Source organism: Salmo salar, chromosome 25 (genome assembly GCF_965601325.2).
Source record: "Salmo salar chromosome 25, fSalSal1, whole genome shotgun sequence".
NCBI lineage: Eukaryota > Metazoa > Chordata > Actinopteri > Salmoniformes > Salmonidae > Salmo > Salmo salar.
The window spans coordinates 36,699,122-36,715,796 of NC_138315.1; the positions used below are offsets into that span (position 1 = coordinate 36,699,122).

The 16,675-nt window shown below is 41.8% G+C and overlaps 1 protein-coding gene and 1 long non-coding RNA gene across 3 annotated transcripts in view; both read right to left on the reverse strand.

Annotated features, from left to right (window-relative positions):
• Positions 1 to 1,033: 1,033 nt before the first annotated feature.
• Positions 1,034 to 5,211, reverse strand: LOC106586667 (uncharacterized). Its single transcript, XR_001324234.3, has 2 exons — positions 4,191 to 5,211; positions 1,034 to 2,837 (listed from the first exon to the last, which is right to left on the reverse strand). It is a non-coding gene; the product is annotated as an uncharacterized LOC106586667 (long non-coding RNA).
• Positions 5,212 to 5,601: 390 nt separating this feature from the next.
• The window catches only part of col4a1 (collagen, type IV, alpha 1), a 163,337-nt gene continuing 152,263 nt past the window's right edge, over positions 5,602 to 16,675 (reverse strand). For both annotated transcript variants that reach the window (XM_045707489.2, XM_082969133.1), the window contains 4 exons: positions 10,816 to 10,993; positions 10,148 to 10,262; positions 9,674 to 9,846; positions 5,602 to 9,561 (listed from right to left, as the gene is read on the reverse strand). In XM_045707489.2, the coding sequence (XP_045563445.1) occupies positions 9,480 to 9,561; positions 9,674 to 9,846; positions 10,148 to 10,262; positions 10,816 to 10,993 (548 nt within the window). In that variant the 3' untranslated portion in view covers positions 5,602 to 9,479. The remainder of the gene's footprint in view (positions 9,562 to 9,673; positions 9,847 to 10,147; positions 10,263 to 10,815; positions 10,994 to 16,675) is intronic.

The following is a 16,675-nucleotide window of genomic DNA, read 5'->3' on the forward strand; positions in this document are numbered from 1 at the left end:
TACTACATCACACCGCTTTTACATCGACAGAAAAAAAACGGATGTACACTGATGGGCTCCCCAATGGTGACTTTCGAGCTGGGCAGTGGTGTATAGCTGGAGCACAATTTTGGTGACCTTATTTGACATTTTCTGCCATTTTTTGAGACTTGGTTCGATCCAACCCCGGGACAATACATGAGTATTTACAATACTTGTTACACTGTACTATGATTTTAAAACATTTACAAAAGAGAGTGTATTCCCTCAGAAATTGGTACACTGTACTTAAAACAATAATTACATTACAACTTGTGATAGAGTTTTAGTAAAGTTTAATCAGTTTATAGATTTTTTTTTGTCTTTAATAATGTTTATTACCTCAGAGCAAATCGTTTTACAGGAGAGGATGGGACACATTGTGATTAACTGAGTGCCTTTTCAGAGCAGTGACATCCATACCCTGTGAGATGCAAAGTAGGTCAATAAAAGCTAAATCTGAAGATAAACACATAAAGTGGATTGTTCTACTTTCAATATTCTACCTCGGCAGTTACACGCTTCATGAACAACACCTATTTGTTCATTTTTTCATACAACAAAGCTGGATAGTGGTTTTAGGTCTGTTTAGCATAAACAGTTTGATATGCGAATGTAAATGCATTCGCATAAATGCTTTCCTCTTTTGTTCTCTTTAGCTCCTCTATTGTTCCTCAAGCAAGGAGGCCTATGACATCACGGATTCCCATCAGAACAACTGCTTCAATGCCTAAAAAGACTGTTGTAAAAAATGTGTGTGTATTTTAATATATGTATAGTTGGGATATCGCTTTTCAAAAGTAGAAGTTCAGAAATAGCTGGAGGACGTTTTGCATTTGGAGGACGTTGCATTTCCATTTTAATGCATATAAAGACAACATGAAAAACTAAGAGAAGATTGGTTTAACTTAAGGTTTAACTTAATAAAATCAAAGGCATATTTGTGATAGTGTTGGAGAACAATGGACATGCATGTATCTTATTCATAAAGACAACATTGAAGCAACTCAGAGAATATTACTTTACTTTCAGGTTTACTTTAATGAAATCACAGACATATTTATGATAGTGTTGGAGAACAATCCTTTGTACAACAAAATATACAGCAATGTATGTTCAGTATTATAAACTGGGTGGTTTGAGTCCTGAATTCTGATTGGCTGAAAGCACATTTAGTTTACTGCTCTAATTACATTGGTAACCAGTTTATAATAGCAATAAGGCACCTCTGGGGTTTGTGATATATGGACAATATACCATGGCTAAGGCTGTATCCAGGCACTCTGCGTTGTGTCTTGCATAAGAACAGCCCTTAACCGTGGTATATTGGCCATATACCACACCTCCCTGGCCTTACTGATTAAATGTAAAATAATGGACAGTGAAATAGATACAAATTCAACGAGAGTCCGAACCACTTCCATTAATGGAAATAGTGTCCTGTAGTGAAGCATAAAACATTCTACTGCAATGGTTTTACAAGTTGGATTGCACAACCCAGAATGAAGGGTTTGAAAGGATGAAGTGTCTGGTTTTATGTGTTCATTTCGCTTACTTATAATGACGTATTTTGATAGAACCTCCTTTGATAGTTTAAGCAATAACCAAATTAATTAATCAGGAATAATGTATAATGTAAATCATGCAAATATAACTTGTCTGTGTAAGCAGTATATAAGAGAACTAACGGGACTGCCCCGGAAAGCTCCCGACCGATGTGTACTATGGTGCATTAAGTTTGTTGGAACTTCTCCAGTTAACTGACAATAAATAATGATTAGTTTAAGTTTGACTTTGAGTCCCTGTTGGTAATTTCCATGACAATTTGGCATCAAGAACCGGATGATTGATTCTGCCTGCGGAGCTTTCTAGTGAGGGTCTGCGAAGAAAACTGGTGGCACATTTCATGAAGCATGAAGGAAATTTCTGTCTGACCAAAAGACAACGAGGACCCACCCAGACCCTTACTGTGAGCTGCCCAGGAGGAGACACATCATCCGCGAACAATTGAGGGACAGAGCTCCCGACCGACGTGTACTATGGTGCATTAAGTTTGTTGGAACCTCTCCAGTTAACTGAAAATAAAGAATGATTCATTTAAGTTTGACTTTGAGTCCCTGGTGGTAATTTCTATGACAATAGATTTGCAGCTCCTATTTATTTCTGTGTGTAGGTGTGTATAGAGTCACTACCCTTCTCCACCATCCATCTCTTCTTTTCAGTCTCATAAAAGGCAGACTGCTGGAGCTCCCTCCGATGCCTTGTACAATGTACAGAGGAAACACTAGGCAGTAGATATTTTCCTACCACTCAGGGAAAGCTGATATGGGCTGTTGGAGATTTGTTTCAGCGGCTGCTGGCAGAACCTGTACATCTCTTTCCTCTGTTCGCTCCTTCCTCACTGCCCCCTCTGCTTCGAGGCCTCCAGTTCCCATTGAAAGAAGGCAGCGGAAGCTAAATCCTCAAACGGCAACGTTGAGTTGGTGAGGCCTTCTGCTGGGTAAGTGTAGGTGGCAGGGGACATGACTGAGGACATGACTGGGACACTGACCGTTTCACTCTCTACAGTAACATAATGCCACAGCTGTGTCTCTCTAGGAGCTTCTCTGGGCTGGTGTTAAGAGCAGAGCAGATTCACCCGCTTCAGGATATCTTCTTCTCCGTGATGATTGGCCAGTAGCCCATCACTGGCCGCTCTAATGGGCTCTGTCCATTGGCCGTGGTACAAGATGAAGACGCGACCTCATCTCTTGATGGGCCCAGTGCAGAAGCTGTCAAGGGCAGTGGTGGTGTGGCTGGCAGAGGTGTGCTTGGCAGATCTAAAAGAGGCACAATATTATTTTAATCACAAAGCTTTTACTATACACTAACCTGAATCAAATAAAATGTTCAAATCAAATATAATATAATTAGTCCCATGTGCCGAATACAACAGACCTTACAGTGAAATGCTTACTTCAGAAACAGACTCCATGAGGGTGGTTTGAGGGCCCGACGTCCACAGGTGGGGGTTGTACTTACAGCCCAACACCGTGCAGGACGTTTGGCATTTGCCAGAGAACACCAAGATTGGCAAATTCGCCACTGGCGCCCTGTGCTCTTTACAGATGAAAGCAGGTTCACACTGAGCACGTGACAGACGTGACAGAGTCTGGAGACGCCGTGGAGAATGTTCCGCTGCCTGCAACATCCTCCAGCATGACCGGTTTGGCGGTGGGTCAGTCATGGTTTGGGGTGGCATTTCTTTGGGGGGCCGCACAGCCCTCCATGTGCTCGCCAGAGGTAGCCTGACTGCCATTAGGTACTGAGATGAGATCCTCAGACCCCTTGTGAGACCATATGCTGGTGCGGTTGGCCCTGGGTTCCTCCTAATGCAAGACAATGCTAGACCTCATGTGGCTGGAGTGTGTCAGCAGTTCCTGCAAGAGGAAGGCATTGATGCTATGGGCTGGCCCACCCGTTCCCCAGACCTGAATCAAATTGAGCACATCTGGGACATCATGTCTCGCTCCATCCACCAATGCCACGTTGCACCACAGACTGTCCAGGAGTTGGCGGATGCTTTAGTCCAGGTCTGGGAGGAGATCCCTTAGGAGACCATCCGCCACCTCATCAGGAGCATGCCCAGGCGTTGTAGGGAGGTCATACAGGCACGTGGAGGCCACACACACTACTGAGCCTCATTTTGACTTGTTTTAAGGACATTACATCAAAGTTGGATCAGCCTGTAGTGTGGTTTTACACTTTAATTTTGAGTGTGACTCCAAATCCAGACCTCCATGGGTTGATAAATTGGATTTCCATTGATTATTTTTGTGTGATTTTGTTGTCAGCACATTCAACTATGTAAAGAAAAAAGTATTTAATGAGATTATTTCTTTCATTCAGATCTAGGATGTGTTGTTTAAGTGTTCCCTTTATTTTTTTGAGCAGTATATATATATTTTATAGCTTACAGTTTATTCACTGTTAGTCACCACCTCAACAGAAAATTATTTTATCTGTGTGTGCGCCAGCTCATGCTTTTTAGGTTCCAATTCATGTCAGTCACTCTAAATCTAAATCTGAACTTGAGTGGAATTACATTTTACTCAATATGAAGTCATGAATGCACCAATTTGTAAGTCGCTCTGGATAAGAGCGTCTGCTAAATGACGTAAATGTAAATGTACCTTAAGCAAACACTTTTCTCTGGTCCTTCCTGCTAGGGTCAGTCGGCTTCACATTCGAGAATGAAGGACCTAGGGTAAAGGAATATTAACATTAAGTATGCATAACTTATAACGATAACCATACAGTAAATTAAGTGGCCACATTAATGAATTAAATTCAATTTGAATGAGATATTTACCACCATTGTCTATCCGGCACCCACTCCAATGGTGTCAGCTTTTGGTTTGCTGTGTGTTTATTAAAAGCAACAGCACATAGCCACACCATTAGCAATAACAGATATGGAAATCTTTCTCAATCTGTAAATGAATGACACCAGGTGTCTCATCTGACTGAAAATTCTTTTGAAAATCTTCCACTGAACCACACTGTTCTGTGCATTCTCACTATCTAGTGTAGCTTTAATTACCTGGTTGTCCCATTGAGGTCAACATCACTTGTTCATGGGAGACCTGCTGTTTTTTTATTTTATTTAACTAGGCAAGTCAGTTAATAACTAATTCTTATTTACAATGACGGCCTACACCGGCCCAATTCTGCGCTGCCCTATGGGACTCCCAATCACGGCCGGTTGTGATACAGCTGGATTCGAACCAGGGTGTCTGTAGTGAGGCGTCTAACACTGAGATGCAGTGCCTTAGACCACTGCGCCACTCGGGAGCACCAAAGGCTGGAGTATTTTCACTATTTAAAGCAGGTAGATAGTTAAAACAAAGTGCCACCACCACAGCTGCATGTATGTGTGATCTCTCCATATGTTCATTTGTCCATTTCTAAGCCCAACTAGCAAGACCGAGCAGTGTTCAGGCTTTATTGTTGTCATTCAGTAAAGGTGTAACGTTAGCTGGCTACTGCAATGTTACAGTACTTGCCTGCTGTAACCTACAGCCTACAACCAGGCTAGATTGCTAGCTACAAAGAAACAATCCATTTCATCAAGTATTTTCAGCTAGATATATGTAGCTAGTGCGATTGCATACCAAACAACTTTAGAGGTGATTAGAAAGTTCTAAAAGCAAAAGTGACATACCTGTCTTTTTGGCGAGTGCTGCTCTGCTGGCGAACTGGATCTAGAGGCATCTTAAATTAACTAGCTTGCTAGCTTTGCAGCTAGCTATCTTGGACAAACATGAAATAAAATAATTGCAGTTGTGTTGTAAGTAGTAATTTCCAGATGGAGAAATGCTAGATCTGTCTGGAATAACTAACATTAAATAAGTGAGATCTGTGGCTACAGTGGTTGTTCGCTCCTTGCTCGAGGCTTACCCGTGCCTATAGAAGTCTGTTTAGCTAAACTTTGGCATATGACACGGAATACAGAGTGGAATGTTAGCTAAACAGACTGGTACCCAGACTAACTGTAGCCTGTATCATATCATATATCCAGGACACAGTTATGAAAATGCATGATATTTTATAGAAATTATTTTATTGAATGAGTTACACAGTATGGGGACTGGGAGGTGAGGGGAATAGTTTTGGTCTGTTTACTCATCATAAACTAGCGACTACAACCCGAGAACTCTCCAGCCAAATTGGTCTCCAGCTCTGTCTTATTCCTCAATGAGTCCTGCTTATACTGTATTTATGAATAAGCATTTGGGAAGAATAATAACATAATACATAAAATATGGTTGAGTAATGACATAATATGAGAAGAGGATGCAATCATGTATAGGGGATATGGAAATAAATCTCTGAATCTGACCCTCATTGACCAAGACCAAAGGGCAGGATGAGTCATGTTAGCCAATGAGAGCCTTCTACTTTCAAAAGGCTTTGATTGGGTCAAAACTAATTATATGAAAGATTGTTGGTTACAAGTAGCGTGTAAGGTCTGGTAGCTTAATTTCTTCCATCTAATTAATTTGATACTTGACTGATTCAGGGCTGGGAGAGGAGAGTCTTGGTTCTAGGGTTCTAGAGTTCAAGAGTTCACCATCAGAAGAAAGAGGGGAGCAGCAGGGAACGGTTCATGTTCTAGATTTGGGACACCTGCCAGTTGGCAATATAAATTCTAAAAAGGAGTTTGAAAGTACTGTAGATTTAAAACACGGGAATCTTGAAATGCATAGTCATACATGCATCACTCTCTGTCTTTGACCAAAATGGCAAATCTAGTTTATCTAAATCTATCTAGCTAATTGTCACAGAAAGACTATTGCAGTAGGCTTATCTAGGGAGCAACAGGAAGCCTAGTGATCAAGAGTGTTAGACCAGTAACTGAAAGGTCACTGGTTCAAATCCTGAGCTGGCAAGGTGGAAAAATCTGCTGTTCTGCCCTTGAGCAAGGCAGTTAACCCCTAACAACTGCTCCCTGGGCACCAATGATGTTGATGAAGTCAGCCCGCACCTCTCTGATTGAGAGGGGTTGGGTTAAATGCGGAAGACACATTTTGGTTGAATGCATTCAGTTGTGCAACTGACTAGGTATCCCCTTTCCCTCAATGTTCTGTATGTACAGGAAGAGTAAGGCTATTCAGTTGGCATGGTCAAGTATATCAGTGTAAAAATAAGAATATGCATGTGCCTTTCTTTGGGTTCTAGCATATGATTAATAATCTTCAACATGCAAAATAATGTGAAAGATGTATTCAGAAACATACACAGAACTATTGCTGCACAATAAGTAGATTGAGTGGCCGAGTGAACAGATAAGTGTTTGACGACTCTCTTCCTCTTTTTAAGGATTCTTCTGCACACAAACTACAAGCCATGAATTTCCTCCGTCAACAAGAGCAAGTGTGTGTGGAATCACCTTCGGCTTGTGATAAAACACACCTGTACTAAGAGTGTGTGTGTGTGTGTGTGTGTGTGTGTGTGTGTGTGTGTGTGTGTGTGTGTGTGTGTGTGTGTGTGTGTGTGTGAATATGTGCCAGTGTGGACTCCAATGACATACACATACAGTGCATTCGGAAAGTATCCACATTTTGTTAGGTTACAGCCTTATTATTAAATGTGTTAAATTGTTTTTTTCCCCCTCATCAATCTACACACAATACCCCATAATGACAAAGCAAAAACAGTTGTTTAGAAATTGTTGCTAATTTATAAAAAATAAAAAACAAAAATATCACATTTACATAAGTATTCAGAACCTATAGTCAGTACTTTGTTGATGCACTTTTGGCAGCCATTGCAACCTCGAGTCTTCTTGGGTATGACGCTACAAGCTTGGCACACCTGTATTTGGGGAGTTTCTCCCATTCTTCTCTGCAGATCCTCTCAAGCTCTGTAAGGTTCGATGGGGAGCGTTGCTGAACAGCTATTTTCAGCTCTCTCCAGAGATGTTAGATCGGGTTCAAGTCCGGGCTCTGGCTGGGCCACTCAAGGTCTTTCAGAGACTTGTCCCGAAGCAACTCTTGCGTTGTCTTGGCTGTGTGCTTAGGGTCGATGTCCTGTTGGAAGGTGAACCTTCGCCCTAGTCTGAGGTCCTGAGCGCTCTGGAGCAGGTTTTCAACAAGGATCGCTCTGTACTTTGCTCTGTTCATCTTTGCCTCGATCCTGACTAGTCTCCCAGTCCCTGCCGCTGAAAAAAAAAACAGCATGATGCTGCCACCACCATGCTTCACCGTAGGGATGGTGCCAGGTTTCCTCCAGACGTGACGATTGGCATTCAGGCCAAAGAGAATCTTGTTTCTCATGGTCTGAGAGTCTTTAGGTGCATTTTGGCAAACTTTTGCCTGATTGGTGGAGTGCTGCAGAGATGGTTGTCTTTCTGAAAGGTTCTCCCATCTCCACAGAGGAACTCTAGAGCTCTGTCAGAGTGACCATCGGGTTCTTGGTCACCTCCCTGACCAAGACCCTTCTCCCCGATTTCTCAGTTTGGCCTGGCAGCCAGCTCTAGGAAGAGTCTTGGTGGTTCTAAAGTTCTTCCATTTAAGAATGATGGAGGCCACTGTGTTCTTGGGGACCTTCAATGCTGCAGACATTTTTTGGTACCCTTCCCCAGATCTGTGCCTCGACACAATACTTATGTAAATAAGGTTTTTCAGTTTTTTAATACATTTGCAAAAATGTTGAAAAACCTGTTTTCGCTTGTCATTATGGGTTATTGTGTATAGATTGCTGATGATTTTTTTTTGTTATCCATTTTAGAATAAGGCTGTAAGGTAAAAACTCAAGGGGTCTGAATACTTTCCGAATGCACTGTACATACACACTTTCAGTGATGCTGCCACAGCTTTATTTCACTGTTCTGTTTTTCATGGTGAACCACAAGGCACTGAAGGTGTTGGCCTATAGCGGCAGGACTGATGTATGCTTATTAATGTAACATGTAATGCTAACTGTAGCATGTAATGCTAAATGTAACATGTAATGCTAAATGTAACATGTAATGCTAAATGTAACATATAATGCTAAATGTAACATGTAATGCTAAACGCAGTATTGTAACTTTAAGTGCCTGTGTCCGGTTGGACCAGAATAACATACTGTACTTTCATATCTCACATTGTTTATGGTTCTTTGGCAACTCAAATCTCATAAATCTCATAAATAAAATACAAATTGAAATAGAGATTATGGTGGCTGTTATGTTAGGTAAGAAAAAGAAAAGCAATATATTTACAACATAACCATCACTATGCCTGTGTGCTAGCAACACTTAACCTATGGTGATCTCTCACTGTGACAAGCATCTGTAGCCAGTGGTAACTCCCATTCTTAAATTAGTACTGTGTTATTTAAAGAGTAAAAAGATAAAAGAAGTGAAGAACAATAACAATATCTATAACTGTAACTCAGAGCTGAAAGTCAGTGGCTTTGAGTGAAAATAATAAGGCAAATAGATAAGATTCAATAGCACCTGACTTGCACAAACACCCCCTTTCAAAATGGACGCCAGTTTACAAATGGGGATTGGGGGTGTACTCAGTGCAGTCGTAAACTGGGCACCATTCATTAGAGAAACGTTGTGATAATGTTAGTAAAGTGTTCTGCATGATGGAGCGAAGGGCCGGTTGGTGTTATGGCTTGGTCTCCGGTGTGTGTGTGTGTGTGTGTGTGTGTGTGTGTGTGTGTGTGTGTGTGTGTGTGTGTGTGTGTGTGTGTGTGTGTGTGTGTGTGTGTGTGTGGATCTGTTCTTTCGGCGATCTCTGGGTATTTTGTTGTTCTGTTTCACAGAGTGTGTGTCTGTGTATCTCTGTCCCTCTCCTCCCTCACACACAGTGAAATAGCACCATCCTTAGATCAATAACAAGAAGTCAAGCCACACCGCGGACAGATGGTTGGGGTCACGGGTTGTGGTGGGAGGTTAAGGGTCACAGAGAGGTCAGCGGCGAGGCCTATGTCCTCTTCATGCACACCTGGCAACGGCTAATGTGAGTCCGGAGACTTCCTGCCTTTAGTGTGGTGGGCACGGGTTTCCTGGAACGAGATGTGAGACGACATCAATCAATCAAGACCATGTCAGAGTTCTGGTAGCCAGAAAGGGAAAGATAGAGGGAGAGAGAGAGAAAGAGAGTTGTTCTTGGCTTACGTAAACATCTCCTCGTCCTCGATGGCGGCCAGCCAGAAGCTGTAGGAGTTGGCGTAGTAGTTGCAGGTTCCACGCCCGTGACACTCGATGAAGGGAGCACTCCGGAACTCTTCTAGACAGGAGCCAGGAGATGCCAGGGCCTGGCCAGAGCCCTCAGCACCTGCACTGGTATGCTACACAGAGAGAAGGACGGAGAGAGAGACAGAGAGTAGACAGAGAGAGAGGGGGGGAAGGAGAGAGAGAGAGAGTACTGCTACTGATACAGAAGGTAAGTGCTGATACAGAAGGTAAGTGCTGATACAGAAGGTAAGTACTGATACAGAAGGTAAGTACTGATACAGAAGGTAAGTGCTGATACAGAAGGTAAGTGCTGATACAGAAGGTAAGTACTGATACAGAAGGTAAGTACTGATACAGAAGGTAAGTGCTGATACAGCAGGCATGGCGTTGTAATATTCGTTTTGTCTCTCTCACCATGACGAAGGAGTAGCCAATCCAGAGTGAGTCCCAGCCATTGGGGCATGATGGGATCATGATATTCTGACTGTGTACTGCTATCACCATGGCAGGAGCCTCACACACAGAACACCTGTTGGCATAGTTAGAGGTCAATACACATGCTATCCATGCACACACACTTACATGGATGCACACAACACAAACATACACCTACAAACATACCCACACATATATATCCTAGGTGAGAGCAGAAACATACACTGAGTGTTCAAAACATAAGAAACACCTTCCTAATATTGATTTGCACCCCCTTTGTCCTCAGAACAGCCTCAAATCATCGGGGGCAAGGTTTTGAAAGCATTCTACAGGGATGGTGGGTGGTGGACCATTGTTGATAACACACGGGAATCTGTTGAGTGTGAAAATCCCAGCAGAGTTGTACTTCTTGACATAAACCGGTGCGCCTGGCACCTACTATCATACCCCGTTCAAAGGCACTTACATCTTTTGTCTTGCCCATTCACCCTCTGAATGGCACACATACACAATCCATGTTTCAATTGTCTCAAGGCTTAAAAGTCCTTCTTTAACCCATCTCCTCCCCTTCATCTACACTGATTGAAGTGGACCCCCCCACACATACACACACACACACACACACACACACGCACACACCCAGCTACCTGCTGATGAAGGGCCTGATGCCCTGGCCGGTGATAGGGTCCATGTTCATTGGCATGGGCTCAGGGGAGGTAAGCCAATAGGAGTAGTCGTTACGGGAGGCAAAGTAACAGACGTTGTTGATGTTACAGAAGAGGAAGGGCATGGGACTGAACTTCCTCAGACAGCTACCAGCCGTACCTACACACAGACAGAGATACACACAAGTAGTTATGTGTGATGCTGATCTGATCTCTCTTTTGACAAACATATCAAGATTGTTTCAAGGATAGCTTTTTTCCATCTACGTAACATTGCAAAAATCAGTAACCTTCTGTCCAAAAATAATGCAGAAAAATAATCCATGCTTTTGTCACTTCTAGGTTAGACTACTGCAATGCTCTACTCTCCGGCTGCCCGGATAAAGCACAAAATAAACTTCAGTTAGTGCTAAACACTGCTGCTAGAATCTTGACTAGAACCAAAAAATGTGATCATATTACTCCAGTGCTAGCCTCCCTACACTGGCTTCCTGTTAAGGCTAGGGCTGATTTCAAGGTTTTACTGCTAACCTACAAAGCATCACATGGGCTTGCTCCTACCTACAGTGAGGGAAAAAAGTATTTGATCCCCTGCTGATTTTGTATGTTTGCCCACTGACAAAGAAATGATCAGTCTTTAATTTTAATGGTAGGTTTATTTGAACAGTGAGAGACAGAATAACAACAAATAAATCCTGAAAAACGCATGTCAAAAATGTTATAAATTGATTTGCATTTTAATGAGGGAAATAAGTATTTGACCCCCTCTCAATCAGAAAGATTTCTGGCTCCCAGGTGTATTTTATACAGGTAACGAGCTGAGAGTAGGAGCACACTCTTAACCTGTCTGGGCTAGGGGGCAGTATTTTCACGGCCGGATAAAAAACGTACCCGATTTAAACTGGTTACTAGTCTTTCCCAGAAACAAGAATATGCATATTATTAGTAGATTTGGATAGAAACACTCTGAAGGTTCTAAAACTGTTTGAATGGTGTCTGTGAGTATAACAGAACTCATATGGCAGGCAAAAACCTGAGAAAATTCCAAGCAGGAAGTGGCCTGTCTGACAATTTGTTGGTCTTCTTTCTAGTCCCTTTCGAAACTACAGTATCTCTGGGGTTACGCTGCACATTCTAAGGCTTCCATTGGCTCTCTAAAGCCTTCAGAAAGTGGATTGAGGCATCTCCTGTCTCTGGGCAGAGTATGGTAGCTCAGTTTGTCAGTGGTCTGCCTGGTGATAAAGAGATTGGAGATGCGCAGTCCCGCGACCATGCTATTTTTTATTTTCCTCTTTGAATGAAAACACTATTGTCCGGTTGGAATATTATCGCTATTTTACGAGAAAAATACCATAAAAATTGATTTTAAACAGCGGTTGACATGCTTCTAAGTACGGTAAAGGAACATTTCAAATTTTTTTGTCTCGAAATGCGCTCGCGCGTTACCCTTTGGATAGTGACCTGAACGCATGAACAAAACGGAGGTATTTGGATATAACTATGGATTATTTGGAACAAAAACAACATTTCTTGTGGAAGTAGCAGTCCTGGGAGTGCATTCTGATGAAGATCAGCAAAGGTAATACAATTCTTCTAATAGTAATTCTGAGTTTAGTGAGCCCCGAAGTTGGCGGGTGTCAAAATAGATAGCCGTGATGGCTGAGCTATGTACTCAGAATATTGCAAAATGTGCTTTCGCCAAAAAGCTATTTTAAAATCTGACATAGCGATTGCATAAAGGAGTTCTGTATCTATAATTCTTAAAATAATTGTTATGTATTTTGTCAACGTTTATGGTGAGTAATTTAGTAAATTTACCGGAAGTTTTGGGTGGGAATGCATGTTCTGAACATCACATGCCAATGTAAAAAGCTGTTTCTGGATATAAATATGAACTTGATTGAACAAAACATGCATGTATTGTATAACATAATGTCCTAGGAGTGTCATCTGATGAAGATCGTCAAAGGTTAATGCTTCATTTAGCTGTGTTTTGGGTTTATGTGACATGTATGCTTGCTTTGAAAATGGCTGTGTGATTATTTGTGGCTATGTACTCTCCTAACATAATCTAATGTTTTTCTTTCGCTGTAAAGGCTTTTTGAAATCGGACAATGTGGTTAGATTAACCTCTCTAGGATAGAGGGCATGTATTTTCTCATCCGGATAAAAAACATACCCGATTTAATCTGGATATTACTACTGCCCAAAAACTAGAATATGCATATAATTATTTGATTTGGATAGAAAACACCCTAACATTTCTAAAACTGTTTGAATGGTGTCTGTGAGTATAACAGAACTAATATGGCAGGCAAAAACCTGAGAAGATTCTGTACAGGAAGTGCCCTCTCTGACCATTTCTTGGCCTTCTACACTCTCTTTATTGAAAACAGAGGATCTCTGCTGTAACGTGACACTTCCTACGGCTCCCATAGGCTCTCAGAGGGCGCCAGAACGTTGAATGATGACTTTGCAGCCCATGGCTGAAAAACAGTAGCGCATTTGGTAAGTGGTCGATCTGAAAACAATGAGACGGGTGTGCGCGTGCACATGAAGAGGCAATTTTCAACTTTGAGTCTTTGAACGAAAGCAGGGTTTCCCGGTCAAGAAAAATCGCATAAAAATTGATTTTAAACAGCGTTTGACATGCTTCGAAGTACGGTAATGGAATATTTAGAAATGTTTTGTCACGATACGCGTCCGCGCGTCACCCTTCGTCACCCTTCGGATAGTGTCTTGAACGCAAGAACAAAAGAGAGGATATTTGAACATAACTATGGATTATTTTGAACCAAAACAACATTTGTGGATGAAGTAGAAGTCCTGGGAGTGCATTCTGACGAAGAACAGCAAAGGTAATCCAATTTTTCTTATCGTAAATCTGAGTTTGGTGAGTGCCAAACTTGGTGGGTGTCAAAATAGCTAGCCTGTGATGGCGAGCTATCTACTCAGAATATTGCAAAATGTGCTTTTGCCGAAAAGCTATTTTAAAATCGGACACCGCGATTGCATAAAGGAGTTCTGTATCTATAATTCTTAAAATAATTGTTATGTTTTTTGTGAACGTTTATTGTGAGTAATTTTGTAAATTCACCGGAAGTTTGCGGTGGGTATGCTAGTTCTGAACGTCACATGCTAATGTAAAAAGCTGGTTTTTGATATAAATATGAACTTGATTGAACAAAACATGCATGTATTGTATAACATAATGTCCTAGGAGTGTCATCTGATGAAGATCATCAAAGGTTAGTGCTGCATTTAGCTGTGGTTTTGGTTTTTGTGACATTATATGCTAGCTTGAAAAATGGGTGTCTGATTATTTCTGTCTGGGTACTCTGCTGACATAATCTAATGTTTTGCTTTCGTTGTAAAGCCTTTTTGAAATCGGACAGTGTGGTTAGATTAACGTTCGAGAAATTGAAGTAATAGCATTTCTAAGTTATTTGAATATCGCGCCACGGGATTCCACTGGCTGTTGAGTAGGTGGGACGATTTCGTCCCACATACCCTAGAGAGGTTAACAAGAGTCTTGTCTTTAAAATGTTGTAAAATAGTCATATGTTTGAAACATTTTAATTATTGCATTTTTGAGGTTTTGTATTTCGCGCCACGCTCTTCCACTGGCTGTTGAATAGAGTGGGATGGTGACGTGCCACCTAGCCCATAGAGGTTAAAGGGAGTGCTCCTAATCTCAGTTTGTTACCTGTATAAAAGACACCTGTCCACAGAAGCAATCAATCAATCAGATTCCAAACTCTCCACCATGGCCAAGACCAAAGAGCTCTCCAAGGATGTCAGGGACAAGATTGTAGACCTACACAAGGCTGGAATGGGCTACAAGACCATCGCCAAGCAGCTTGGTGAGAAGGTGACAACAGTTGGTGCGATAATTCGCAAATGGAAGAAACACAAAAGAACTGTCAATCTCCCTCGGCCTGGGGCTCCATGCAAGATCTCACCTCATGGAGTTGCAATGATCATGAGAACGGTGAGGAATCAGCCCAGGACTACACGGGAGGATCTTGTCAATGATCTCAAGGCAGCTGGGACCATAGTCACCAAGAAAACAATTGGTAACACACTACACCGTGAAGGACTGAAATACTGCAGCGCCCGCCAGGTCCCCCTGCTCAAGAAAGCACATATACATGCCTGTCTGAACTTTGCCAATGAACATCTGAATGATTCAGAGGACAACTGGGTGAAAGTGTTGTGGTCAGATGAGACCAAAATGGAGCTCTTTGGCATCAACTCAACTCGCCGTGTATTGAGGAGGAGGAATGCTGCCTATGACCCCAAGAACACCATCCCCACCGTCAAACATGGAGGTGGAAACATTATGCTTTGGGGGTGTTTTTCTGCTAAGGGGACAGGACAACTTCACCGCATCAAAGGGATGATGGATGGGGCCATGTACTGTCAAATCTTGGGTGAGAACCTCCTTCCCTCAGCCAGGGCATTGAAAATGGGTCGTGGATGGGTATTCCAGCATGACAATGACCCAAAACACACGGCCAAGGCAACAAAGGAGTGGCTCAAGAAGAAGCACATTAAGGTCCTGGAGTGGCCTAGACAGTCTCCAGACCTTAACTTCTCTAGGGTAGGGGGCAGTAATTTTGACGTCCGGATGAAAGGCATGCCCAAATTAAACTGCCTGGTACTCAGGCCCAGGAACTAGAATATGCATATTATTAGTAGATTTGGATCGAAAACACTCTGAAGTTTCTAAAACTGTTTGAATGATGTCTGTGAGTATAACAGAACTCATATGGCAGGCAAAAACCTGAGAAAAATCCAACCAGGAAGTGTGGAAATCTGAGGTTTGTAGTTTTTCAAGTGATTGCCTATACAGTATACAGTGACTTAGGGTTCATTTTGCACTTCCAAAGGCTTCCACTAGATGTCAACAGTCTTTAGAATGTTGTTTCATGCTTCTACTGTGAATATGGAGTGAACAAGAGGGCCTGGAAGTTGATGAGTGAGAAAATGACATGAGCTCAGAGGGGCGCGCTCACGTGAGCGTTAGCTGTGTTCCTTTTCTTTTCTGAAGACATTGGAATTGTCCGGTTGGAATATTACTGAAGTTTCATGTTAAAAACGTCCTAAAGATTGATGCTATACATCGTTTGACAAATTTCCACGAACGTAAATATAACCTTTTTTTACTTTTCGTCGTGACATTTTGCACGTGCTTCCTGCATTTGGAGTAGTGGACTGAGCGCGCGAACAAAAAGGAGGTATTTGGACATAAATGATGGACTTTATAGAACAAAACAAACATTTATTGTGGACCTGGGATTCCTGGGAGTGCATTCTGATGAAGATCATCAAAGGTAAGTGAATATTTATAATATTATTTCTGAGTTTTGTTGACTCCACAGAATGGCGGGTTTGGTTTCGTGTCTGAACGCTGTACTCAAATTATTGCAAAATTTGCTTTCGCCGTAAAGCTTTTTTGAAATCTGACACAGCGGTTGCATTAAGGAGAAGTGTATCTATAATTCTTTAAATAACTGTTAAATATTTTATCAACGTTTATGATGAGTATTTCTATAAATTGATGTGCTCATTCACTGGAAGATTTGGGAGGCAAAACATTTCTGAACATTACATGCCAATGTAAAATGGGGTTTTTGGATATAAATATGAACTTTATCGAGCAAAACATACATGTATTGTGTAACATGAAGTCCTATGAGTGCCATCTGATGATGATCATCAAAGGTTAGTGATTCATTTTAGCTTTATTTCTGGTTTTTGTGACGCCTCTCCTTGCTTGGAAAATGGCTGTGTTTTTTCTTGTTTAGGTGCTGTCCTAACATAATCTAATGTTATGCTT